This window comes from Bison bison, unplaced genomic scaffold (assembly GCF_000754665.1).
Source record: "Bison bison bison isolate TAMUID 2011002044 unplaced genomic scaffold, Bison_UMD1.0 scf7180017864203, whole genome shotgun sequence".
Classification (NCBI taxonomy): Eukaryota; Metazoa; Chordata; class Mammalia; order Artiodactyla; family Bovidae; genus Bison; species Bison bison.
The window spans coordinates 5380794-5407765 of NW_011494775.1; the positions used below are offsets into that span (position 1 = coordinate 5380794).

At 46.1% G+C, this 26972-nt stretch overlaps 1 protein-coding gene across 1 annotated transcript in view; it reads left to right on the forward strand.

Moving 5' to 3' along the window:
* The window catches only part of FSTL4 (follistatin-like 4), a 435284-nt gene that overhangs the window by 185839 nt on the left and 222473 nt on the right, over positions 1–26972 (forward strand). The window contains exon 4 of the mRNA XM_010844523.1: positions 18320–18568. Within this exon, the coding sequence (XP_010842825.1) occupies positions 18320–18568 (249 nt within the window). The remainder of the gene's footprint in view (positions 1–18319; positions 18569–26972) is intronic.

Sequence of the window (26972 nt, forward strand, 5' to 3'; positions counted from 1 at the left end):
TAAAGTCTGCCACTGTTTCCCCATCTATTTGCCATGAAGTGATGAGACCAGATGCCATGATCTTAGTTTTCTGAATGTTGAGCTTTAAGCCAACTTTTTCACTCTCCTCTTTCACTTTCATCAAAAAGCTCTTTAGTTCTTCACTTTCTGCCATAAGGGTGGTGTCATCTGTGAATCTGAAGTTATTGATATTTCTCCGGGCAATCTTGATTCCAGCTTGTGCTTCCTCCAGCCCAGCGTTTCTCGTGATGTACTCTGCATATAAGTTAAATAAGCAGAGTGACAATATACAGCCTTGACATACTCTTTTTCCTATTTGGAACCAGTCTGTTGTTCCATGTCGAGTTCTAACTGTTGCTTCCTGACCTGCATACGGTTTCTTAAGAGGCAGGTCAGGTGGTCTGGTTTCCCATCTCTTTCAGAATTTTCCACAGTTTATTGTGATCCACACAGTCAAAGGCTTTGGCATAGTCAATAACACATGTATGTTAGTCCTATTCAGATATTCTCCTAGCTCTCTGGTGATCTGTTCAATTTTTTTTTTTTTTTACTGTATTTCTTTTACTGTGTTCAGTCCTTTTTATTATTGACTTACATTGGAATTTGTTGATCTCATTACCTGCTCTGTCTAATCAGCTTATTCTTATTTAAGTCCAGTTAATATGGTGTTGGAGAAGACTCTTGAGAGTTCCTTGGACTGCAAGGAGATCCAACCAGTCCATTCTAAAGGAGATCAGCCCTGGGATTTCTTTGGAGGGAATGATGCTGAAGCTGAAACTCCAGTACTTTCACCACCTCATGCGAAGAGTTGACTCATTGGAAAAGACTCTGATGCTGGGAGGGATTGGGGGCAGGAGGAGAAGGGGACGACAGCGGATGAGATGGCTGGATGGCATCACTGACTCGATGGACGTGAGTCCATCCCGGACATGAACTCTGGGAGTTGGTGATGGACAGGGAGGCCTGGCGTGCTGCGATTCATGGGGTTGCAAAGAGTCGGACACGACTGAGCGACTGAACTGAACTGAACTGAATAAATTGAATATATTGTATATTAAGTTCTATTAAAGGCTTCCTCTTCTCTGAATTTGGTTCACTTAGACATATATTCCTTTATTACTATCACATGACTAAAAATAAGGTATGAATTGTAGTCCTTCTGAGTTTTTTTTGTTGTTATAAAAGGAGCAGCAATCTTTTGGAAATTTCTATCTTATACAGAGATATACTTCTGTCTGAAATTTTAGATGCCTTTTTTTTTAATGTCTACCATATTATTGGGAAATTGTAAGAACAATACAAAGGACTCCAAAATATACTTCACAGAGGACCTCATTGAAGTTTCATCCTAACAGTATCCTTTATAGTAAGAGACGTCACATCGAACCACCCATTACATTTAGTTGTCATCTATCCTCAGCCTGCTTCAATGCAGAACAGTTCTTCAATCCTTTCTTGGCCTTCATATCCTTAACATTTTTTAAGATTATAGGCCAGTCATTTTAATAATGTCTCTCAATTTGGGTTCATCTCATGTTTCTTTGTGACTACACTGAAGTTGTGAATTTTGGGCAAGAATAAAACTGAAGTTATGATGAGCTCTGCTCCTCAGTTCAGTTCAGTCGCTCAGTCATGTCCGACTCTTTGGGACCCCATGAATTGCAGCATGCCAGGCCTCCCTGTCCATCACCAACTCTCAGAGTCCACCCAGACCCATGTCCTTTGTGTCGGTGATGCCATCCAACCATCTCATCCTCTATCATCCCCTTCTCCTCCTGCCCCCAATCCCTCCCAGCATCAGGGTCTTTTCAAATGAGTCAGTTCTTCGCATCAGGTGGCCAAAGTATTGGAGTTTCAGCTTCAACATCAGTTCCTCCAGTGAACACCCAGGACTGATCTCCTTTAGGATGGAGCTCTCCTCCTGCATCCCATCAACTAAGAATTGATGGCAACCTGTCCCATCGCTGGTAATGTTAACTTTGATCACTTGAATAAGATGATATCTACCAGCTTTCTCCACTGTAAAGTTACTCTGTTTTCCTTTAAAACTAATAAATGTTTTCTGATGAGATATTTTGAAGCTATGTAAATACCCTTTTATTCCTTTCTCACCCACCAATTTTAACATTTATTGATTTTCTTGGCCTGAAATAATTAATACTATCATTGCCAAATTAAAATTTTCTACCTCCTTTATTTCTTCTATTCTTATTAATTGAAATTCTACTGTAAGGAAGACTTTTCTACTTTACCCCATTTATTTGCTCAGTTTTTAAAACTCACTGTGGATTTGTGGATTTCTGTTTATTCAATGGGATATTACCTGCTGCTATCATTATTTTCAGGAGGTCCAAGATTTGGCCAGCAGGAGCTTCTTCAAACTGTATTCTGCATCTTTTGATATGTTCCATGATTTTTTTTTAAAAAACTTTTCCTTACTTTCTGGCAAAAGATACCCTGGGCTATTCTTATACTTTCCCTGCCCCTTCCCTGGAATAAGCCATTTTTTTCAAAGAGCCTTGGTTCCCATTAGTGGTGAATTGCATATAGAAACCAAGACATGAGAATAAAATGTGCTCCTTACTACTGGAGTTTTACTGCTCCTGGCTCCTCTCAGAAAAGACACACAGGACACACACACACACAGAGTTCATTTTCTAGAGTTCATTTTAGCTTCCCTCTTTTCTTATTTGTAACTCTCTTCTGTAAGAAACCTGGCTCCCATTATCCTCAAGGTATGCATCTATTGCTAGGTTCCCCTGTATATAAAGTAATATCCTGACCCCATCTTCCTCTGTGGGTCCTTATCCCACCTGCCACTGCCCAGTGTGCTGCTACTAGAACCAATATGGCCTTCATTCTTTGGTCCCCTTCCTTGTGGTACCCCACTCCCCACTTGCCTACCTCTTAACTACGAATTTTTGAAATTAAAATAGTATTAGAATTTTCTCCCCTTGGAATAAAATAGCAAAAGTCATTCTGACACATTTAGATGTGAAATAAGTATGCTTGTTGTCACAAATCAAACATAGTTTTGTTTTGGCCAATAAGACCTGCTTAGAAGGATATTTTGGTTTTAAATATTGTCCCGTTTTGCCACTCTAGATAAGGTTGATCCAATAACTGGTACAGAATGACTTCTGCCCAGGCTTTAGTTAGAAACGTGTCAATGAGAGCAAAGCCCTCCCTCTCTGCTGAGTCTGCCTCAGGAGAGGAGGACCAGTCAAAAGCAGGTTTGTTCTGGTCAATATAAACTAGAGATCAGATGGCATTACAGGTCATAGACCCACACTGTGCCTAAAGGCATTGCTTATTCAGAAGATACTTCAAACCCAACTCAGTCTTTTTTATTTCTGTTATCACAAGTGGTCTGCAAGTGGTAAGTCCGTGATCTTGTATTTGTCACAGGCCACCTCACTATACTGAGAAAAGTACTGCTCCTAAGTGGCCCTGCTCTGGGCTTTGAGGTAGAAGATAGGGACATAGGTTACTGGTGATAACTGTGTCTTTTTTCCTCCACTGCATCCCATTCATAGACTTCTCTTTAATTTGTAACTTTCTGGTGTTGGAAGAGATGAAGTTTGCTTTAAACATGCAGGTGGACTCAGAAAAATGGCAAGAGGCTATCTGGCAGTGACCACAGGCTTCCCTGAGTCTCTTCTGTGGCAGGAACAGTTCTCAGCCACTTTCCAAAGAGCTGACCAGTGCTGCGTTGAGTGTTGTATCCCTGTATTTACCTCAGCTTTGTAATTGTTATATAATACTTTTAAAAGTCATAACCTAACTTCTGCCTCTGGCGGTGTGGCAGAGAAATATATTTTTAAATCCTTATAGGCATTGATGTGCTGGTAAGAACGTAAGGAATACTTAGAGGTTAAAAAAAGAAAGTGAAATAAGGAACCCAGAGAGTAATGTAGCTGGAAGCTGGCTTTGCCTGGAGGGCTTTGGCCAAACTGGGTGAACCTTAGCTTTGGTTTGATCACCCAGCATAATTCAGAGCAGCAACGACAAACCCCAGGGTCCTTCCAAGTTGGATATATCTGGAAAAATTTCTCTCCTTCCCATCATAAACCAGAAACTCCAAGGGGTTACATCCACAGTGGAGGATTAAACAAGAAAGAAACATACCCTGTCACAAGCAAGTACAAGAGAATGTGCTTGTCTCAAGTCCTTGCACAAAATTAAAAGAGTAGACAAAATTAAGGGGAAAAAAATCTCATGATAACATATAACCATATGGTGATCTCTATAAGAAATTGTAGCTCAGACGCAGACTACCTAGGTAGTCTGTAAAATTTCAAACATAAAATTGAGCTTAACCCAGAATGATGGAGTCCTTGAGTACCTAGCACAAGTGCTTAGCTCAAGATGAGCCCATCTTCAAACTGTGCATCCAGAATTTTCACAGATCTACTTCCAAGAAGTGTGAGCTCATTCTTAAAAAAATAAACTTGAAATGCCATGGGGGAGAAACACCATGCAACAACCAGCATAAATAACAATGTGACTCGGAATATAAAATATATGTTTAATGATTTTTGAAGATTCAAATATGGTTGAAAATCAAGAGAGTCTTGAGATGACCATTCATCTTCATGAAGAACTAAATAGAACTTTCAGAAATAAACATTCAAAGATAAATGCTCAATGAGAGAGTGCAAGAGTAGATTAGAAAAAGCCTGAAGAATTCAGGAGTTAGAAGATGAATTAGAAAAAAATTACATAGAATGCAGCACAGAGAAACCAAATATGGGAAATGTGAAAGAGATAAGAGATACTGAGATAGAAGGAGGTAGAATGAGGACTTGTAACGTGTCTAATCAGAATGCCTGGGGAGGGGGGAAAGAGAAATAATGGAGCAGAGACAATATGTAAAGATGGCTGTGATGAACTGATGAAAGGCATGAATCCTCACTTCCTGGAAGCCAAATGAATTGCAAGCAGAACAAATGCAGAGAAATCTGCATACTTACATTATAGAGGGGCTTCCATAGTGGCTCAGATGGTGAAGAATCTGCCTGCAATGCAGAAGACTCGGGTTCCATCCCTGGGTCAGGAAGATCCCCTGGAGAAGGAAATGCCAATCCTCTCCAGTATTCTTGCCTGAAAAATCCCATGGACAGAGAAGCCTGGCAGGAGGAGTACGTGGTATTTCAAAGAGTCAAACACAGCTGGGCGACTAACGCTTTCACGTCCTGGAGAAACTGCAGGAAAACAAAGTGAAGATTTTAAAATGATTCAAAGAGAAAAGAAGGATTACATACAAAAGAATGAAAAGGCTGTCAGCTGACATCTCAGTAACAAGGAAGCCAAAGAGCAGAATAATAAAATGTTTATTAAGTTGAGAGGAAAGATCTGTGAACATAGAATGAATTACAGAGCACAAATCACTCTCTTAAATGAGGGTAATATGGATATTTTAGACAGACACAACTAAGAAAACTCAAGGCATAAGAAGGAATTATGAGGAATAAAAGCAGAATTAATATATACTATTTTCATATATTTAGGTCAAGGGAGGAGTGATTATAGTTCATATGGTCTGAAGTTCTTCCTGTGGAGGGTATAGTTATTAGTTAATTTTGGACTTGGGTTAATTTATACATTTTTTAATTTATGGATTAAAGAGTAGAGGAATAAAAAGAGTATATTTAATTTTCATCTGAGTAGAAGAAAAGAACCAAAGGTGAAGTATTCAATCCAAAATAAAGAAACAAAAGAAAGAGGACCATGGGAAAAAGCAATCAACAATCTAAATAAACTGTATAGATGAATAATAGCATGTGTGTACAACGGGCACCATAAGTGAAAATGAATTGCAGGTATATGCAAAGGTGTGAAACTAGACAGTGTAAGAGCAGAGAGGTCACTTCACAGGTAAGTAAGTATAGGGTGATTCATTTCTGTAAAGTTCAGAAACATGTTTAAAAAAAAAAAGCAGTATACTGCATAAAAATACAAAGATGAGCTCAAACTACAAAGAAAAACAAAATAATAATAGACAAAAATTCCAGATAATATTTACCTCTGAGTAGAAATGAGGGAATAAAATAGGAGGAATTCAAAACTAATGAAACTTTTTTAAGTGCATTGATGAGTACATAGTTTATTGTACTGTAATGCTTAGGCTGTGCACAAAGTGTATAAGTATTGTTATATTCACTCATCATTTAATAGGAATAATTTAAACATGTACAGCTACTTTAATTTTGTCTTTTATGTGTTGTGAGAAGTTTCTGATGCTGTTTCATTCCAGGTGGATAGCTAGGCAAAATATAGTGACTATCATTTATCAAATGACTATCATGTTCCCTATGTAGTAGCCACTCTTGTCATACATCGAATTTTCAGATACATGGGGATTTATTTCTGCACCCTCTTCTACTTTATTGTCATATCTACAGTCATTGATTTGTCTATTCCTCAATCATTATCTTATTGATTTGATCATATAGCAGCTTTCTGGTTTGATGTTCTGATATCAGAAAAGTCACATCCCACTTCACTATTCTTTTTCTTATTTTTCTTGGTTATCTGGGGCCATTTATTCTTCCAAATGAACTTCTTGAGATTATTTTATCCAATTCCCAAAATATTGCATTAAATTTGTAAATTTATGGTAATGTCTTCCCACCCAAGAATGTGAAATGTCTTTGCATTTGTTCAAATCTTATTTTATGACCTTCAATAATATTTTATAGTCTTTTTCATATCAGTCCTATGGCTTTCTTGTTAAATTTATTCATAAATATTTTATGGTCTTATCATTATTATGAGTGGACTATTTTCCCTTTTCCATTTCTAATTATTTTGCTAATGAAGAGGAGAATGATTGATTTTGGCATATTTATCATCTGTCCAACCACCCTCATCATAATTCGCTTAAAATTTTCATATTTTTTCACTAGAACCTCTTGGTTTTCTAAGTATACAGATGCACAATTAGTGAAAAGAGATAATTGTTAGTTGCCTCTTCCAAATTTTTACTAATGTTTCATCTTCTTGTTTTACTACACTTCCTTTTTGAATAAAAATGGTGATGACAAGTACCCCTATCTGGCTCCTGATCTTTACTTGAAGCAGTGGTTGACCATTTAAAAGGACATATTTAGAAGTTGTCTTCTGTGCCTTTTTTTCCTTAAAGTTTTTATTTAGAATGACTACTATATTTCAGAACTTTTTTTTTTTCTTCTATTTTTTGCTCTGGGCCTTGAGATACGTACTCTACTTGATCTTGGAAGATTTGAGTCCCAGTGCTGACCATTCTCTTTTTAAATCCCTCTGATTTTCTTTTTGGTTCAAAAATCATGACTCTTGAAAACCCTCCTTGTGCTGTGCTCACTCCTCCTGGAGTTTTGATATCTTGTTGACTGTTGAAGTCATTATCCTTCTCTAGAAGCTCTAATTCTGGTTGTTCTTTTCCCCCTGGAGGCCGGACCCCCTCATGTGGATGGTTATTGTCCACTGCCTGCTCCCCGGAGCTCAGGTTCAGATGCTGAAATACTTTGCTGGCCCCTACGGAGACATCTGAAGGAAGTCTCCGGCTGTCCATTCAGCGTGTGCACTCCCGGGCTCAGAGCTGCAGCACACCCAGCTGTTCAGGTGGGATAGTTAGCCAGCCTCCCTGGGCCCCCAGGCCCACCTGCCAGAGGCCTCAGCAGCTGCTCAGTTCAGGCAAACCAGAGTAGAAATGGAATTATCTATTTGATACTATTACTGAGCTTTGTTTCGATATTATCCAGCATGTATTTTTATGATTGAGAGAGAAAGGGCAGGTCTTTAAGAGGAGAAACTGATACCCTTCTGGTGGTTATTATTGTTGTTTAGTTCCCGAGTTGTATCTGACTCTTGGCAACACCATAGAATGTAGCCAGCTAGGCTCCTCTGGCCCATGGGATTCTCCAGTCGAGAATACTGGAGCAGGTTGCCAATCCCTTCTCCAGGGAATATTCCTGTCCCAGAGATTGAACCTGCATCTCCTGCATTGGCAGGCAGATTCTTTACCATTGTACCACCTGGGAAACCCGCCCTTCTGACTAGGAAGTACTAAATTTTTCTGTGCTAATATCAGATATTTTTGTTGCACTCCATTTCTTGCTTTAAAGGAATAATCAAGAAGTACATATTATTCAGTTTTGTAAGATACACCAATGACAGGTGATCTACCAGGATAATGTGTCGACCTGGGGGCAGCATTTGTACAGCAGGTAAATGGCCCTGGAAGGATTTAACATCCCTTCTGTGTTCATAGGTCTAAAGTGTTAGGAAGCATCCCGGTGGCTCATGCTGAGTGTCTCCACAATAATCCTCAAAATAATTGGAGGCAGCCCAAGGTGTCACGGCCTTGAATCATTAGCTGGTGGAGAAGCAGGAACAAACCCACATAATGAGGTATCAGCGAGAGAGGTGACCCACTGAGAGCAGCAACATCTGCCCCCCTCAGCTGGAAGACGCAGGGACCCCCGAGGACCCAGAGAAAGTGACAAGGGAGCTGAGTACCAGGAGGAAAAATGAGGGCCCTGGTGACAGAGAGTAAGACAGATGTGAACTGGAGAGGCTTTAGGCAATGAACGGAAACCTGGGGATAGGAATGTATTTGGAGGAAGTGCTCTAAAACAAAACCATTTTGTTAAGGAAACTCTCCCAAGGGCAAAAATCCAATTGTGCTTCACATTTTTATGCAGCTTTTCTTCCCAAAAATGTCTTCAAAATAACCCTTCAAAGGCCAGTTGAGATAACCTGGTAGGGCAAATAGAGGCAAAAAGAAAAAAGGAGGGATTATCGTAGTTTTACTACAGCCCAAAGATGTGCATGTTAGAACACAAGCTCTTATAGACATCCTAAATCCAGTCTCAGGGAATTATAGATACCCCCTCATATGGAAACTGGGCCCACATGTGAAAAAGGCTTGCTTTGGTGGAATCCAGACAGAACCCAGTCCAGTCCAGTCTCCCACCAAATGCTGTCCAGTTTCTACTCTATTACTTATGTTGCCGTGTCTGTTTCTTTAGAACCATTGATTTCTGGTTACTAAGCCAGCTGTCTTAGGTCTCTGAAGTGTGTTAATAAGATTTGGTCTTTCTTCTGATGTTTTCCTCAGCCCTCTCTGTGCTAGGCCCTGTGCCAAGCTCTCTTCAGCAGAAGTAGAACCTGGTCTTTCCTCTGAAACCAGAGAGACCACTTCATGCCCACCCTGGAGCTCTGAGTGATGGTGGAGATTGGCTACAGTGGCCCTGCTCCAGGGCTTGCTCTACTGTCTGGGGAGCCATGTGAGTGGGGGTCCCCAGTTTCACAGCGAGAAGTGCTGAGCGCCAGCAAACAGCCAGATAAAGATCCAGGCTAGCAGTCTGGGAGCCCCTTTTAAGTGGAGTATGCCTGTGGGAGGCCTCAGGGAGAAAGTTCTAGAAATCATGAGTCAGGTAGCTTTACTGTCATCAATACACTATAGAGGGAGAGATGGCATAACAGTGCAAAAGGTTCCCAGAGGAGAGAGAAACACCAGGACTGACTGAGGAGAGCAGCCGGCTACAGCCACAGGACCGGGGCCCATGTCCAGGCTGCTTTCGAAAGTGTGTTCAGGTCAGAGGCCCTGGGGTGCAGAGTGGAGGCCGCAGGCCAGTGCTGCTCACCGTGCCCTGAGAATGTGTGATTTCAGATGCCCCCGAAAGCTGGGCAGACTTAACTTGGGTCAAGCAAGTTTCCAGTGCAGGGGAAGCTTCAAGGGAAGCATTTCCTCAAGATATTATGAAGCGTGCTATTGTGAGTCTGCCTTTTAAAACCAGGCAATACTTGCAGTATAAATTTGTTCCCCTTTTCATTAAGGCAGACCTCCTTAAGACTATAACTAACCTGTCAGTAATTCCAAATGTCTGAATTGAGTGCCTACTATGTGCCAAGCCCTTCACACAAATCAGCTCATGTAATCCTCAAAAAAAAAAAAAAAAAAAAAAAGATCCTGTAAAGGGCAAAGCATCATTATCCTTGTATTTAAATTAGAGGGAAAAGAGAGTGGGAAACTTGACTGGGCTCACACAGCTCACAAGGCCAGGAGCCCGGGGCTGGGTCAATGTGAGCTTTAACCTTGAGTTACTTGAAACCCAGATGGGATTTGGGAATCACGTAAATTCTAGGATGAGTTCACTCACACACGTCCAGCTCCAGCGTGCCCTCACGTTCCCACACACCTCACTTGTCTTTCTCAAGAGAGAGTCCAGCAGAGCTGAGCTCGGTGGTTTGCAGTCTCATTTCCTCCTTCTGGGGTCTTTTGTGAGGCTGGGGGCTCCACAGGAAGGAGACAAGGATGAAATTCCTGGCAGGTGACTCAGATGACATCTGCCACTGTTGTTGACATTGGGAAAATTACCCAGAACTTGGGAATAAGGCCAAGGGAGGGTGGCAAGTCCTCTTGTGTCATACAGGAACATCTTTTAACAGACTCACCCCAAAATGCTACACCATTCTGAACTAGGCAGTTATATCTCTGTTCACCTCATTAGTTTGTGTTCATCAAAGGCCCACACTATGCAGTTACACATTAACTTGCAGATTTGTTTCCAGTAAAAATGCAAACTGTTTCTTTCTGGTGGAAAAAATACCCCCCAAAGGGTATGGTGTTCTTGCCCTGTAGGTCATTCCCCAGTTGTACGTCTTTCCTGGCAGCCTTATCCCACCTAATCTCTCCAACACCCGTACCTCCACCAACTCTCCTTTGAACCAGCTTTACCTTCCTGAGGGTCCCTCATAACCGAGTTGAATAAATCTTAAACACTGCTCATTTTGTATCCTCATCAGAGTCCTGTTTTCAGGTTTTAGAGGAGTGTCCTTTGGCACTTACATTCTTCATCCCTGACCGGAAATAGTTACCTCCAGAAACCTTGCCCAGGGAGGTAGGACAGTGTGTAATATCCTAATCTGGGCTTTGGTCTGCTGTAGAATTGGTTAGAATCAAACTCCTCAGGCAGAATTGAGAGCCTGCTGAGGGTTAGAAGTCCTTCTTCCCTCTCTGTGTGCCAGGCATTTCTGGCTTTGACTGATTGGTGTGTTTTGAAGCCAATTTGTCAGACCTTAATTTAGTATCTGTGAGCCACACACAGAACAGTAGCATTACCTTCCAGCGATGGGTAGCCATATGTTTCTATTAAGCTTTGGAAGCTGGAACATTGGTCAAGTGTTTCCGAGCTGGTAAAATTTCTTCTTTCATGAAGCACACAGTAGTCTCGGCTTAGGATGCACTGTGTGGTCACTGAGAGGACATCACGTCTGCCCAGCAGTCACCTTAACAATTTCAGGGGAAAAGGCCAGAGGAGGGGGGAAGGGGGCCACTGAGGCTGAGACATCACAATGGAAGGAGGGGGTTGTGGGCCAGGTGTCCATGCATGACGATGCGTGGGCTTGGAATTCTGTGTTCTAAGATCCAAGCGGGACTTCCTCCTGTGACGCTGTGAGCCTATAGCCCTCAGAAAAGTTGCTAAATTGGCCTCCAGGCTGTGTATTCTTGGGATGTGTGAGCAGCAGCGATCCTGCTGGCCAGGAGTGCTGACATCTGTGTGTGTCCTGATGTTAGAGAAGCCCAGACTAGACATCTGAACCCTTCTGGCCTGGGTTCCTTGAGGGAACTCATATTCCTGGCTGAGCTTATTATTCCAAGTCTGAGAGATTTGGGGTGAGACTCATTCAAATCTAGGCTCCACCACCTAAAATCTACTTGCTATGTGACCATTGGCATGTCACTGCAGGACTCATATTTCCCAGTCTGTAAAGTGGGCAGATGTACATGCCACATTCAGAGTGAGGTCAGTGCATCTAACTTACAGGGCTGTTACGAGGGCTAAGTGAGGATTAGATAAGCTTGTGTAAATATTAGGAATGGTGGCTGGGGTGGGGGGTGAGGGGGCGGGTGTTGGAGGACAGGCCTTTTAACCAGGTGTGGAGCAGGCGGTGCTGAACCCAGGAGAGGGGGCTCCCCTCCAACACTGAGTTCCCCCAAACTGACTGAAGCTTTCAGGGAGCCAGAGTCACCCCACTTCCCTGGGGATACAGATGGGCAAACAGCAAATTTGACTCTACAGACTGGTTCTGCCCTGTGAGATCTGCCTGGAAGCAATCCAGGCCTGACCCTCTCCGCTTGTTCTGTACCCTGGGCTCTGGCACCCCAAGTTGCTGTGCTGTCTGGGGCTCTGCCCCTTGACTTTCAGATCTCAGGTCAACTCTCACCTCCTCTCTTTCCTGACCTCCAGATGGAAGCCGGCCCACTGCAGTGCCCTGTTTAACTCCTTTCTGGCCTTTTCTGCAGTCCACATTTGCCTTATATGTGTTCACTTGTTCACATTCTTGTGTGTCTTTCTGTGATATCAGTGAACTGAAGACAGGGTCCCAGTCTGCCTGTGTCCCTGGCATCTAGAATAGGGTCTGTGGCCCATGAGAGGTGCTTCATAAATATTCATTGGATGAATGGGTGGATGGAGAGCTGGCTGGCAAGCACTCCTGAAGTGCCCGGTTGTTACCCCCAACTCCACACGGTGTGTAGAAACTGCACTGGCTGTAGACCCGAGTCTCTGCCTGGCTCTCATACAAACGTGAATTCTGCAACTACTTCCAAGGCACTTGGGTGTCTTCTGTAATGATGGATTCAAAGTTTACAGACACCCTGTCTCCAGACCATCTTGGGCATGTCTAAGGTTGAGTTGTCAGGGAAGATGTGGGCAAGTACTGTGACCATTACCCAGCTCCAGCTGATACAGCCCACATCACTGCTCCTCTACACACACTCTTCCAAATGCAAGCCCTCACTCTAGGTCTTTAAAAAACCTGCCCACAGCACAAGATACAGGCTTCAGCTCCCTGCTGGATCCCTATCGATGCACAGAAAGTAACGCATATAATCTGTGTATGCCTATGTCTGCTGACAGGTGGGCCCTTCATCCCTGTACAAATACATTCTGTCTGCAGAAACCAGAGACCACTGCAGTGACAGGCAGGCATTTAGGGCAGGCAGCAGTGAGGCCATCAGCAGGCAGGACGACCAGTTCTTGGGACTGCATGTGCTGCCTCTCATCTTCAGTGTCTGCACCCACTCTCCTTGGCCTGTCTTGGGCCCTGCAGAGTGTGAAGCCACTGTTATTGTTGTTCACTCGCTCAGTCGTGTCCAGCTCTTTGTAACCCCATGGACCCCAGCATGCCAGGCTTCCCTGTCCTTCACTATCTCCTGGAGTTTGCTCAAATTCATGTCCATTGAGTCGGTAATGCCATCCAACCATCTCGTCCTCTGTTATCCCCCTTCTCCTCTTGCCCTCAATCTTTCCCAGCATCAGGGTCTTTTGCAGTGAGTCAGCTCTTCGCATCAGGTGGCCAAAGTATTGGAACTTCAATTTCAGCATCAGTCCTTCCAAAGAATGTTCAGGGTTGATTTCTTTTCAGATTGACTGGTTTGATCTCCTTGCAGTCCAAGGGACTCTCAAAAGTCTTCTCCAGCATCACAGTTCGAAGGCATCAATTCTTCGGTACTGTCACACAAGTGTATGTTCCTCGGTTCTTTGTCTCGTCACAACAAAGATTTGGAGCGACGGACATTAAAGCCCTCGGTGCATCACAGCTCTCGGGTCTTGGACAAACCGTGCTACAGCTCTTAGGCAAATCAGAGTTATAGCTCTATTTTATTTAGAAGATAGCAGGGGAAAGGCGGGGGGAGAGAGGAGAGAGGAGAAGAGAGAGAGAGGAGAAGAGAGAGGAGAGAGAGAGAAGAGAGAGAGAAAGAAGAGAGAGAGAAGAGAGAGAAGAGAAGAGAGAGAGAGGAGAAGAGAGAGAGGAGAAGAGAGAGAGAGGAGAGAGAGAGAAGAGAGAGAGAAGAGAGAGAAGAGAGAAGAGAGAGAAAGAGAGAAGAGAAGAGAGAAGAGGAGAGAGAAGAGAGAGAGAGAGAAGAGAGAGAGAAGAGAGAGAAGAGAGAGAGTAGAGAGAAGAGAGAGAGAGAAAAGGAAGAGAGAGAGAGAAGAAAGAGAGAGAAGAGAGAGAGAAAGAGAAGAGAGGAGAGAAGAGAGAGAGGAGAGAGAGAGAGAAGAGGAGAGAAGAGAGAAAAGAGAGAGAAGAGAGAGAGAACAGAGAACAGAGAGAGAGAAAAGAGCGCACGCACACGGGAGAGAGAGTCCGTGAGAAAGCGCTTTGGCTCCTCCTCTTACATTTTTTTCCTCCACTTGGGCCTGCCCTATGCAAATTGGGCTTAGCCAGGAGTGCTGTTTGTTCTGCCTGAAGTCTTCACTCTGGTCCTCGGACCTTCCTTTGACCTTCCTTGTCTTAGCCACCGCCATTTTGGACTCCTTTTCCCTATTCTACCTACCTAACAGTACTCAGCCTTTTTTCTTTTTCTTTTTTACTGTCCAGCTGTCACATCTGTACATGACTGGTGATTCTGCAGCCACCATAGAACCATGCCATCACCTCACTAGGGCTTTGTGGTGGCATGTGGCCAGGTAGTGGGGATTTCAGCTCCAGCCCTTCCCCAGGGGACTGAGGCAGTACTGCTCATAGAGAGACGGAGAATGCCCGCCACAGGCCATGTGAGGGGAGGGGCTTCCTCAGCAGGCGAGCCGAGGCTGAGTTCTCAGACGGAACACCGCACCGGGCAAATGTACCTGAAGGCACTGAGCATCCCAGAGTGGAACACTAAGGGGTTTCCCCGCTGTGCTATTCAGGCCATATCCTGCTCGGAGAGGTTGCCTGCTCATTAGTGTGCCTTGTGCAAGGAACCAGTTGAGACTGAGTCAGAGTTTGGAAGCAAAAGAGCCAAATTGTCTGTGCTCTGCCCTACGGTCAATGGTGACAAAACAAGAAATGCTTCCTGCTCCGGGTGAATGAGGAAGGCTTGCTCCCTCTGATCCCTCTCTTGGGGTTGGGTGGCTTGTCTGACCACTGCTATCCTCCACTGCCTCCACCCATGCCCTGAGGTAGCAGTTCCGGGTCTGGGGCAGTCACGTGGAGAATCCTCATTTGAATCGCAGAGGGAGACTTTAGCACTGACTGGTTACAGATGGACTTGTTTCTTCTGCCACCATAACTTTCATGTAACAATTTCCATGTCTGACTGTGTTCAGTAAATTTAATTAGTGTTGAAAAGCACTTATTTGGTGAGATGATCGGTTTCTAACCTGGGTAAATGACTTTCTTTATGACTATAAATTAAGCGCATTATATCTTTTCCAGGCATCATGGTCGTACCCATAAATACTGTAGGCAGTTGCTGGCAGTCTCACTTGGTTACCTTTCCCATTACTGGTTTATCATCGTCCTGGTAGGAGTGGGGAATTCATTCTGTTTTAATAACAAGGAGGAAGTGGTGACAAGGGACTCATTTCTGAAACCACACTTGGCGGGTGTCTCGGTGGCGGGGCCGGGGCCCCTGTACCCCCATGCACAACGTTCTCAGCTCTTTGTGGGCTTGCCGGCCACAGACTGGGAAGGGCGGTGCAGGGCTTTCAAGTGACTTTTGTCCTCGTTGCAGATCATTAGAAATCACATATGTGCCAACAGCCCATTTCCATGTTGGAGAGAACCTGAGTGTCTTGGCAGCTTGGATGAGCACAGGTCGGCACGAGTGTTTTCTTGATATTGGCCCCTCAGAGCGCAGCTTGGTAGAGGCGCCCAGAGCCACACTGGCAGGGTGATCAGACCTGGGCAGTGCAGTGCTGCTTGCTCCTCAGAGGCGCTGGCTGCAGCCTGGGCTGTGGGCATCTCAGAGGGCCAGGGTCAGGTAGAGGGGACTCTCCCCGTGCCTGCCCATGCAAACTGGCTCTTCCTTTGATGTTTGCACTGGACTAGGTGGTCTCTGAAGGGCCTTCCTGCTCTGCCCTCCTGGTTCCAGCCCCCTGTACCCCAGCAAAGGCCCATCTCTACACACAGTGGCTTCCCCTTCATACTGTCATCCCTCCAGCTCCCCTCTTGGAGAAAGCAAGAGAGATACACCCCTGAGCAGATCGCTGCATATGGTCCCCCTCTACCCTCCCAGCCCAGCCTCTAGCCTGGGGGTTAAACAGAGTTAGGGAGGACAGCTTTGAAAACTATTGTGTTTCACAAATCCTGAGTCAATGATGGGGGCAAGGGCAAGAAGATAAAGGCTCTGTACCCTGGGCATCTCCTGAGGCCAGAGAATCAGGCAGGCCCTCCTGGGCTCAGAGGATTCAGAGAGGGGCACTCCGACTGGCAGGGGCAGCCGAAATGGGCCCCAGGGGTACACTGAGGCTGAGGTACCCAGAGAGAGGGCATAGCCTGTCTCCGTGGGCAGCCCAGCCAGGGCAAAGCCCCCAAAGCAGGCACTGTGAGACCAGAGGCTCAGAAAGCTGGGCTCAGTGTCTTAAATGGAGCCACTAGTGGGTGTCCTTCACATCACATAGGAAAATTGATGAAAATAGTGATACAAAGGCAGCATTGTCTTGGAAAGAAACAAAGGCTGATATTTTCAGAGCCTGTTAGTTTCTTCTAGTAGCCGCCAGCACTTCCCCGGGTAACCCAGGAGAATTTTGCTAATCAAACACGCTCCGTGGCAAAGCAGCCATAGACACTGTGGGTGGGGGGCCTCCAGCCCAGAGCCTCCCACTGTCGAGCCAGCACCCCGGCTTCCTCTGCCCATCAGCCTTGCCAGCAGGGCGAGCAGGGGCCCATGAATGCCCCTGAGTCTTTGCAGTGACACGCCAACAATTAGCAAAGTGGATAAAGGAGATTCACACGCCCACTTAGCATCTGTACCTTTATACTGCTAAGAGATATTTTGACCTTCTAGCTTATTATGATTCAAGAAAAAGTCAATATTTCTTAGCTTGCCAAGGCTGGAAGAATTTAAATGAGTTATTGAATCAAGCAGTTAATCTACTGATAACTGATATTTTTCCTTTCAAATCTATAATGATGAAAAGCAGACTTAACCAAAAACAAGTTTTGCTTTTTTTTCCTTAGGCATTTTAATCCCATAGAGTAGGAGTTGAGGCTGAAAGTTCAGTCTTGACTGTCAGGGCCATTCTGTCTTGCCAATATTTTGAAGAAAATTTAATTAAAACTTAAAAGCAAAGACTTCTGTGGCTGTAAAATCTGTATATATGTTTCAATTATTTGTGTTTTGATATCCTTTTATAATTCTCAGTTTCCTATCCGTTGCCATTAATGCCACGTGGCCATAATCCAGTTTTCTGGGCTCCTGAGGAATGTCCCGTAGGTGATGGATGCTTGCTTAAGCGTCCACGTAAGTGAGCCTTTTCAGCAAGAAACCACTCTGCCCCACTGCTCTGGTGTGTGAGCTCGGGACACCACTGCCTGAGATCATCATGGGTGTGTGTTGGGTACAGGAGACACACAGCAGCACGGCAGCTGCTGTTTCCATGATCTCAGCCCTCCTGCCCACGGACATAGGCTGTGCTATTATGCCAGAAGGACTGTTGTTATTGCTAGTCACTCATTCGTGTCCGACTCTTTGCTACCCCATGGACTGTAGCCCGCCAGGCTCTTCTGTCCATGGAATTCTCCAGGCAAGAATATTGGAGTGGGTAGCTGTTCCCTCCTCCAGGGAATCTTCCCAACCCAGGGGTTGAACCCAGGTCTCCCACATTGCAGGCAGATTCTTTACCTTCTGAGCCTCCAGGGAAGGGCTGAGCAGTAGAGTGCCAGTGCTACCCCTGCTCCTGTGTCTTGGAGAACCATACTCTTTCCAGAGGAAATGGTCAACCTCTGACCTCCCTGCCTTGGCTGCCCCCATTCCTAAACACTTAGAGAACCACTTTCTCCTTACTCCACTGTTACTAGTCTCCACCATGGCTCCCCAGTGCCTAACGTATCAGACTGAAGTTCCACTTGGCTCTCTGAATCTAGCAAGACAGACCCACATCTTGCTACCCCTTACTTCCCACCCCAACTCTTGCACAAAACCCCTGCTCATGCCAGGTCTCCTCCCTAAGGCAGGCAAATGCTAGCTGCATGGTGGTTACAGGAACCTTGGCTCAAGCCCCCATCCCTTGGCAAGCCCTCCGCCTCTCAGTCAGCAGGGTCCATTGGTACCTTACCACCTCCGCATGGCCCTCTGTTGACTCCTCCCTCCCAGGACGGGCAGGGGTTGTGTCTGAGATGCTTGGTGGGAGCCAGACATAAAACCTGGGCTCTACATGACAGGGCATTGCTTGTAGCACTCCTGTCCACCACCCATTGGAGGGGCAGGAGCTCCATGGGGCAGCTGAGCCCCGATGCCTTGGCTTCACAGACTCTGGCCAATACAGCCTGAGAGAGCCATGCAGGTGGCCCATGCCCGCGAGTGCTGGCGGCTGACCCTCTGTGTTTGTGTGCCTCGCAGGACTTTCCAGCCACGACGAGCTGCCAGCCTCCTGCGGGAAGAAGTTGTGCGGCCGCGGGAGCAGGTGTATGCTCAACAGGGAGACAGGGGAACCCGAGTGCCGATGCCTGGAGGCCTGCCGGCCCAGCTATGTGCCTGTGTGTGGCTCAGACGGGAGGGTTTATGAAAACCACTGTGAGCTCCACCGTGCTGCCTGCCTGCTGGGGAAGAAGATCGTCATGGTCCGCAACAAGGACTGCTTCCTTAAAGGTAGGAAGATGGCTCTGTGCCTTTGTGCTTGTGGGTTTTATCATAGATCCTCTAATGCCTTTCTAGCAAATGACCTGGGTGCTGAGTCTACAGGCTAAATGTGTTTTTAAAAAATAGAGAAAGAGGAAGATTGGAGCCTTAAAAGCAGTAGCAGTGTTTCAGTGCTGCATGTGCATTTGCGTCCACCTCCAGAGGCCCCTGCCCTTGAGGAAGGGCCTGGGAGAGCAGAACTGGAGGGCCCAGGAAGTCTGGGCTGGTGCAGAGCCCATGTCCATAGCGTCCAGGCTAAAAGACACTGCCCAGGTCTCTCTCACAGGGTGGGTCCTGCCAGGTGGTGGTAGGGAGCACACTGACCCCTCTGAACTATGTCTCATGAATCAGAAGGTCACTCTGTGCATAGAAAGTAGTCAGATGGGCCCCTCCCCACCCCAGGACAGAGGTTCCCAGCATGGCAGTCACTCCAACTCTGGCCTAGAGTGGTTGTCTGGCCTGTCTAGAGCACCTCAGAGCAAGTTAAGGAAGGTCCTGCATGGATGTCAGACCATCTCCATGGAGGAGGGGGCCAAAGTGTTCATGCCCTGTCCTTGAGTGAGAAGAGCAGTGCCAGCTCCTGGCAGAGGGTAAGAGCCTCAGGGGCAAGGCCTGTGGCTCTTCGTACATGAATATCATCTTACTAACATGTGGCTCAAGGCCTTGTTGACACCAAGAAGGTGTCAACAGCTCACAGATGTTCCAAGACATGAGAGTTAGGCCACAAATTTCTGTGTCTGTGTGGCTGCGATGAATGGTGCGTGTCAGAGGCTGTAGAAGTGTTTGCGATGCTGAGCCCAAATGGTCACACGTGTATAATCTAGGTGATGTGAGACAGCAGAAGCAGCTTGTGTGCACGTGGGAATGGGTCCTCTGGCCTGAGCTGTGGGATCTTGGAGGTGGGGGGCCCACGTGGGCCTGCGTGAGGTCCCAGACCTGCTGTGGGGCAGGGCCGGGAGGGGAGGAGAAAGCTGGGATGGAGCCCTGCTGCCACTGAGTGCCTGTGACACTGACAGAGAGGGACTTCTGTGTGGCCACAGCTGGGGGCCTGGACTTCAGGAGGAAAGGGCCAAGCTCAGGCCTCACTCTCCTAGGCATCAGGTCTGTGTGGCAGGAGGAGTCACGATGCAGGAGCCCAAGTCTATGGGCCTCCTGTAACCCTAGAGAAGGTAGCTTTTCCTCCTCGCCCACGGGCCCTGGCAGGGGTTCCTGGAGCAGGTGGGTCTCTGGACTGGTGAGTTTATCCTGTGATGGGAAGAGTCTTGGACCCTTTCATGGGTGTGCTTGTGACATGAATGCTGGGGCACTTCAGAAATCATGAGGCCCAATATGGAAATCAAAACAAAACAAGCACAAGAAAAATGTCTGAGGCCTGGAAGCCCTGCCCAGTCCAGGCCTGCCTGTGCCTTGGCAGCCGTGAGCACTAACACACTTGGCCACTTGCTCCAGCTTTATTGGTCATGTTGCATGTTATAGACTGACGTTCCATTCTCCAGTTTCCAGTATTCCCCCAGACTGCACCTTTCTAAAGGTTTATATTTCTACATCAGAGTGTGCATGGCCTCCCTCACCATCTGTTATTTAAACAGCATTTCTCATTTCACACAAGGGAAAGTCAACCACCACAGAACCTGCCGTGATGAGGGGTGACGGGAGCATTGAGAAGGGGCGAGCAGATTAGGTCTCGGTTCTGCTTCACACTGATTGAATTTATCCACCGAATCCTTCTGATTCAATGGGGTTTTCACTGATGTTGTGAAATCCCACCCACTCACCGTGGCAGCGCCAATCTCCAAACGACCCTTTTTCAATGGAGAGAGGTGCCTGCAAGGTTCCAGAGGGACCTGGGTTTGCAGGCCAGCTGTGCGACCTTGAGTGCATGACTCAGCCTCTCTAGGCCTTTTGCCCAGCTGTTAAAAGGGGCTGCTGGCAGTTTCCACCTGCTCTGTGGAGAAAAGTAAATAAGATGCAGCACAGAAACCACTTAGCATGGGCCAGGTACATTACACATGTCGGGTATTAATGACACCTGTTGTCATCATTTATCTAATTCATGGTGGCCTCAGGCCTGGAGCAGGGAGACGCACAAGCTGTGAGGGAGATGCGGAAGCAGTAACAAGGACTCCTGCCTGGACGGTCTTGGGCTTGGACAGCTTGCTGGTAGATGGAGAGTGGAGGTGGGAGGTGCTGAGAGTCAAGCTATCCTGGAGATGTCCACCTGCAGCTAGGGTTCCCCTGTCTACAGACCTCATCCCCTGGCTCTGAATCCCACAGAGAAGCCTTCACTGCCTCTGGGTCAGCATCAGCTCCAGTCCCAGGAGGCAGGAGGGCCAGCCGGCTTCTCCTCCCCTAGTGTTTCCATAGGGAATGCCCAGCAAGCAGTTCACTGACCCCAGGGTCCCAGTGGCCATGGAGGAAGGCAAGCCCTAGGAGGGTGCTTTTGGGGAGAAACTTCATCTTTGCCAGAACCCTGGCTTTCACAGGGAGCAGGAGGTAATGGATGGACAGAGTGCTAGAGGGAGGCAGGATGGGATTCTTGGGGGAAAGAAGGGTGGGTATAAAGGACAGCTTCCTACAGTCCTCACCCCAAGATGGCAGCAGAGTGTGTAATGCTGTCTTGAGCTCCAAGGATGACAATTTGTCTCTGTCCCAAATGTCCAGGGAGTTATTGGTTCAGGAAACTTGAAAATGCCTTTCTACCTGTCCGAACAAAAATTCTAAAATCCTTCATGTTTCATTCTCTTTCCCCATCAGACTTTACAAAGAGAAGTTACAACTTCATTCTCTGGGGCTTTCTCTAACCCCAGAAGTCACTATATTAGGATGGTCCTTATGGGGTTGGGGTGTGTGGAGCAAAGTGGATGTGGGCTTCCAGGCCGGGCCACCACAGTTCAGAGCAGTCGCTCTGCCACCAGAGCCCTTCCCTGCACCCTTGTTGGGGGGTGGGGGGTGGGTGTCTTCTTGGGGGTACCACCTGGGGTCACAGGGTGCTTACTGCTGTGCAAGGAAGGAGCGGCTGCATTCAAAGACCGCGTACAAGAAAACTTGTGGTAACACATTCTAGTTGCTATGGCAATGGAATACTGTGTGAATACAGAATGAGATACATCATTTAGGGATCATTCACTGGTGAGAAAATCAAAATTGAACTCTGCAGCCTTGTCTCAGAGGCCATTGGCAGCTTCCATACCAGCTCTCCTGACATCTGAAAAGTCAGGGGGATGAAGGAGATGGAATACTGTCTCTCTCCTTGGGGCAGAATTAGTCACATTTGTCCTCCGCACCAAAACACCAAGATAGTGGGTAGATTTCTCTGTACCTTTAACTTCTTCTAGAGTTTGTGTCTCAAGTTATCTTGTGACATGGCATTCCTTATTGTGTACTAGTTGGCACTTTTAAAATGATTTTCCTGACTCAGCTCTGAGTTCACGCTTTATCTCCTATGGTGTTGGAGAAGAGGAGCTTGCCTCTCAGCCATCACTCAGCACACCAGGCTTGTATTATTTCAGATGATACAATGTCATAGTTAGGCAGTTTTCCAAACAAACCATGAAATTATGGAAGAAAGGAGCCTGTTAGAGGTTCAGTTCTGAACAGACCCTTAAGCTTCCTCATCCCGCATGGCATTTGTAAGTGCACAAGTGCGCCTTGGTGCTTCAGAGGGGAATTCCCAGACTCTTGAAATCAGAGGAAATAATTGCCTCTTTATTTTGAAAGTTAAACATACAATAGGCTCACTAGCAAACCTTTTTTTTTTTTTTTCTGAAGGAATAAAAATTCAACCTTCTGTTACAAGTTAGCAGAGCAGATACAACTTGTTGCCAAAGACTTCTTTTCTTCTTTGGGGTATTTAGACGTTGTTGTTACTTTAGCATCTTATAGCTTTAGGAATATAAATTGAGTCCCATGCCTCCAGGGCATTTCCCCACTTCCAAGTCTCTTCTGCCCTGCCAGGGAGAGATACTCTCATTCCCAGCTGTGTTGGCCCAGCCTCAGGCAGACTCTCAGCTTCCCCAGGTGTGGGGGCAGCAGGCACAGGGCTATGGTGGGGGCAGACATCCTAGGGATTTGGTTTCACTCTGCTGGAGTGGTCCCTACACCAGGGAAATGCTGGGGCCTGAGGAAGCATCATGGGGAGGCCCGCACTGAGGGGGCAGGTGGCACAGGCCTGGAGGCATCACCTTAAGGCCAGCCATGGGACCGTTCCACGCTGCCCTGGAGAAGACACAGAAGCTCTGTCTCACTTACTATGTTTGTAAGACGGGGTGATGATAATGCCTACCTCATAGACTGTCGTGGGCATAAAATGAGCAGGGCTAGGCACATCGTCATGCGTGCTCTTCTCTAAGCAGTATCAGCATCACTCAGGATAATGGTGACATCATGGCAAACATCGGGGCACAGTCAAGGGATGGAAGCAGGAGGCTCTAAGAGCCCTGCTCACGTGTGATTACACTCGATATGGGCTTAGAAGTCAAGGGTGTGAATGTCCTGTGAACAAGGGGAAAGAAGGACATTTGTCCTCCATGTTTATTTAATGAATGACTAGAATTTGATCTCCAAATGATCAAAATTCTAAAACCTTTCCAACTGCCTTACTTTTTGAAAAGAAATGTAGTGAGGCATCCAAGTTCACCTGGTAAGCTTGCAGAGGTGGAAGAGAAGAACCAGAAACTCCTGATTCCAGGTCTAGAGGAAGGTTCTGGAATGCATGAAAGGCTTTCGGGAACTGCCAGTTGAGATGAGGGAGGGACTGGTACACTTGAGTGTGAAAAGGGGAATGTCTAGGGAGGGAGCTGGAGAAAAGACAATTGAGATGAATCTTGAAGAGTGAATAAGGGCTTCACAGGGTGCAGACATGAACTAGTAATACCTGCAGACTCTCAGGACAGAGCAAGTGATTAAAATGCGGGTCCTGACAGGGAGCTGGGGTTGATGAGGGAGACTATGGATGAATGGAGACAAGGGGGGAAAAGATAGGCCTGTGTGCCAACCTAGGTAGTTTGAACTCAAATGGACTGTCAGACAGTCCAACCTTCCCATTTCCCCACATGGGGACCCAGAGCCCCAGCGAGGCCCCTAGTCCTCGGGCTCTGCTGCTGTAGTCCACCCTTCATCATCACCCCCAACTTTGGGGCTCTTTTTAATTCAGTCCCAGCAAGTCATGTTCACAGTAGGCGAGACTGCCTTTTCCTTTTCCCCCAGGAGACTTTGTGGAGTGAGGACTCAGGTGCCATGGTCAGTGGGCAAGGCCCCTCTGCTGGGCTGGGCCTCCTGGCTGTGCAGGTTAGTAAGGGGCCCAGCTGGGAGCTTCTGCAGGAAAGGCGGCTGAGTTATCCTGAACTCACAGCCCCTCCCTGCACCAGAGCACCAGCCACCTCCTCTCCCCTAAGGAAGGAGTGGGAAACTCAGCAGCTGCCAGAGAGGCCCAGAGACGAAAATCAGAGCCTCTGGGGTGTGCCCTCCTTTAGCATGCTCTGGCCTCTTGGCACTGACCTCCACTTTCTCCCCACCCCCTTCCTGTTTCCAGTTTCTTCCAATTGCCCTTCCACTCCCGGCCCCATCTGCATTCTGTCAAAGGCCACTGCTGCTTCCCCAGGCCTGGCAAAGGAATCTCTCTGTACCTTCCTGGCCTTTCCTGTGAGCTCCACACAGGGGAATGTGTGCATTTTCCACCAAGCTGTCTCACTCAAAGATGTTGGTTTGTTTTTAATTTTATTGAAGTATAGTTGATTTACAATGTTGAGTGTACAGCACAATGACTCAGTTATACATGTGTATTCTTTTTCATATTCTTTTCCATTATGGTTTATCACAGGATATTGAATATAGTTCCCTGTGCTATGCAGTAGGACCTTGCTGTTTAGCCATCCTATATGTGATAGTTTGCATCTGCTAACCCCAAACTCCCAATCCTTCCCTCCTCGACCCCTCGCCTCTTTGAAGTGAAGTGAAAGTCGCTCAGTTGTGTCCAACTCTTTGCAACCCCATGGATTATACAGTCCATGGATTTCTCCAGACCAGAATACTGGAGTGGGTAGCCGTTCCCTTCCCCAAGGGATCTTCCCAACCCAGGGATTGAACCCAGGTCTCCCACATTACAGGTGGATTCTTTACCACCTGAGCCAACAGGGAAGCCCACTCACCCCTTTGGCAACCACAAATCTGTCCTGTATATTTGTGGACCTGTTTTTGCTCCATAGATACTCATTTGTGTAGTATTTTAGATTCCACTTGTAAGTGATATCATATGGCATTTGTCTTTTTGTTTCTGATTTACTTTGCTTAGTATAATAATCTCTAGGTCCATCCATGCTCCCTCAAATGGCATTATTTCATTCTTTTTGATGACTGAGTAGTCCATCATATGTATCTATGTATGTACATAGATGCATGTACATTTATCTGTTTATCTCCTGATAGACATTTAGGTTGTTTCCATGTCTTGGCTACTGTGAATAGTGCTGCTATGAATGTAGGGATGGATTTATCTTTTAAAATTTAGTTTAGTCTGAGTATACACCAAGGAGTGGATTACTAGATTATATGGCAGTTTAATTTTATTTTTTTGAGGAACCTCCAAACTGTTTTCTGTAGTGACTGAACCAATTTACATTCCCACCAATAGTGTAAAAGGGTTCCCTTTTCTCCACACACTCTCCAGAATTTATCAGCTTTTTAGTGACAACCATTCTGACTGGTATGAGGTGCTACCTCATTGTAGTTTTGATTTGCCTTTCTCTACTGATTAGCAATGATGAGCATCTTTTCATGTGCCTATAGGCCATCTGTATGTCTTCTTTGGAGAAATGGTTATTTAAGTCCTCTGCCCATCTTTAAATTGGATTGTTTGGGGGTTTTGTTATTGAATTGTAGGAGCTGTGTATATACTTTGGAAATTAAGCCCTTGTTAGTTGCATTATTTGCAAATATTTTCTCCCATTCCATAGGTTGTCTTTTCACTTTGATTATGGTTCCCTTTGCTGTGCAAAAGCTTATATGTTTGACCAGGTCCCATTTGTTTATTTTGGCTTTTATTTGTATTGCCTTGGGAGACTGACCTAAAAAAACACTGATACAATTTATGGTAGAGAACATTTTGCCTGTGTTCTCGTCTAGAAGTTTTATGGTGTCATGTCTTATTTTTAAGTCTTTAAGCCATTTTGAGTTTATTTTTGTGTGTGGTGTGAGGGTGTGCTCTAGCTTCATTGATTTACATGCAGCTCTCCAACTTTCCCAGCACTGCTTATTGAAGAGATAGAGACATTATTGAATGTCTGCTGGGTGGCCAGGCTGTGCAGGACCTGAGAGCACCAGCAGGGTCAGGACTGGAGGCCTGACTTCACAGATCAGATCAGTCGCTCAGTCGTGTCCAACTCTTTGCGACCCTATGAATCGCAGCACTCCAGGCCTCCCTGTCCATCACCAACTCCTGTCAGAGTTCACTCAGACTCACGTCCATCGAGTCAGTGATGCCATCCAGCCATCTCATCCTCTGTTGTCCCCTTCTCCTCCTGCCCCCAATCCCTCCCAGCATCAGAGTCTTTTCCAATGAGTCAACTCTTCGCATGAGGTGGCCAAAGTACTGGAGTTTCAGCTTCAGCATCATTCCTTCCAAAGAAATCTCAGGGCTGATCTCCTTCAGAATGGACTGGTTGGATCTCCTTGCAGTCCAAGGGACTTTCAAGAGTCTTCTCCAACACCACAGTTCAAAAGCATCAATTCTTTAGCGCTCAGCCTTCTTCACAGTCCAACTCTCACATCCATACATGACCACAGGAAAAACCATAGCCTTGACTAGATGAACCTTTGTTGGCAAGGTAATGTCTCTGCTTTTCAATATGCCATCTAGGTTGGTCATAACTTTCCTTCTGAGGAGTAAGCGTCTTTTAATTTCATGGCTGCGTCACCATCTGCAGTGATTTTGGAGCCCAGAAAAATAAAGTCTGACACTGTTTCCACTGTTTGCCCATCTATTTCCCATAAAGTGATGGGACCGGATGCCATGATCTTCGTTTTCTGAATGTTGAGCTTTAAGCCAACTTTTTCACTCTCCACTTTCACCTTCATCAAGAAGATTTTTAGTTCCTCTTCACTTTCTGCCATAAGGGTGGTGTCATCTGCATATCTGAGGTTATTGATATTTCTCCTGGCAATCTTGATTCCAGCTTGTGTTTCTTCCAGTCCAGCGTTTCTCATGATGTACTCTGCATATAAGTTAAATAAAGAGGGTGACAATATACAGCCTTGATGTACTCCTTTTCCTATTTGGAACCAGTCTGTTGTTCCATGTCCAGTTCTAACTGTTTCTTCCTGACCTGCATACAAATTTCTCAAGAGGCAGATCAGGTGGTCTGGTATTCCCATCTCAACT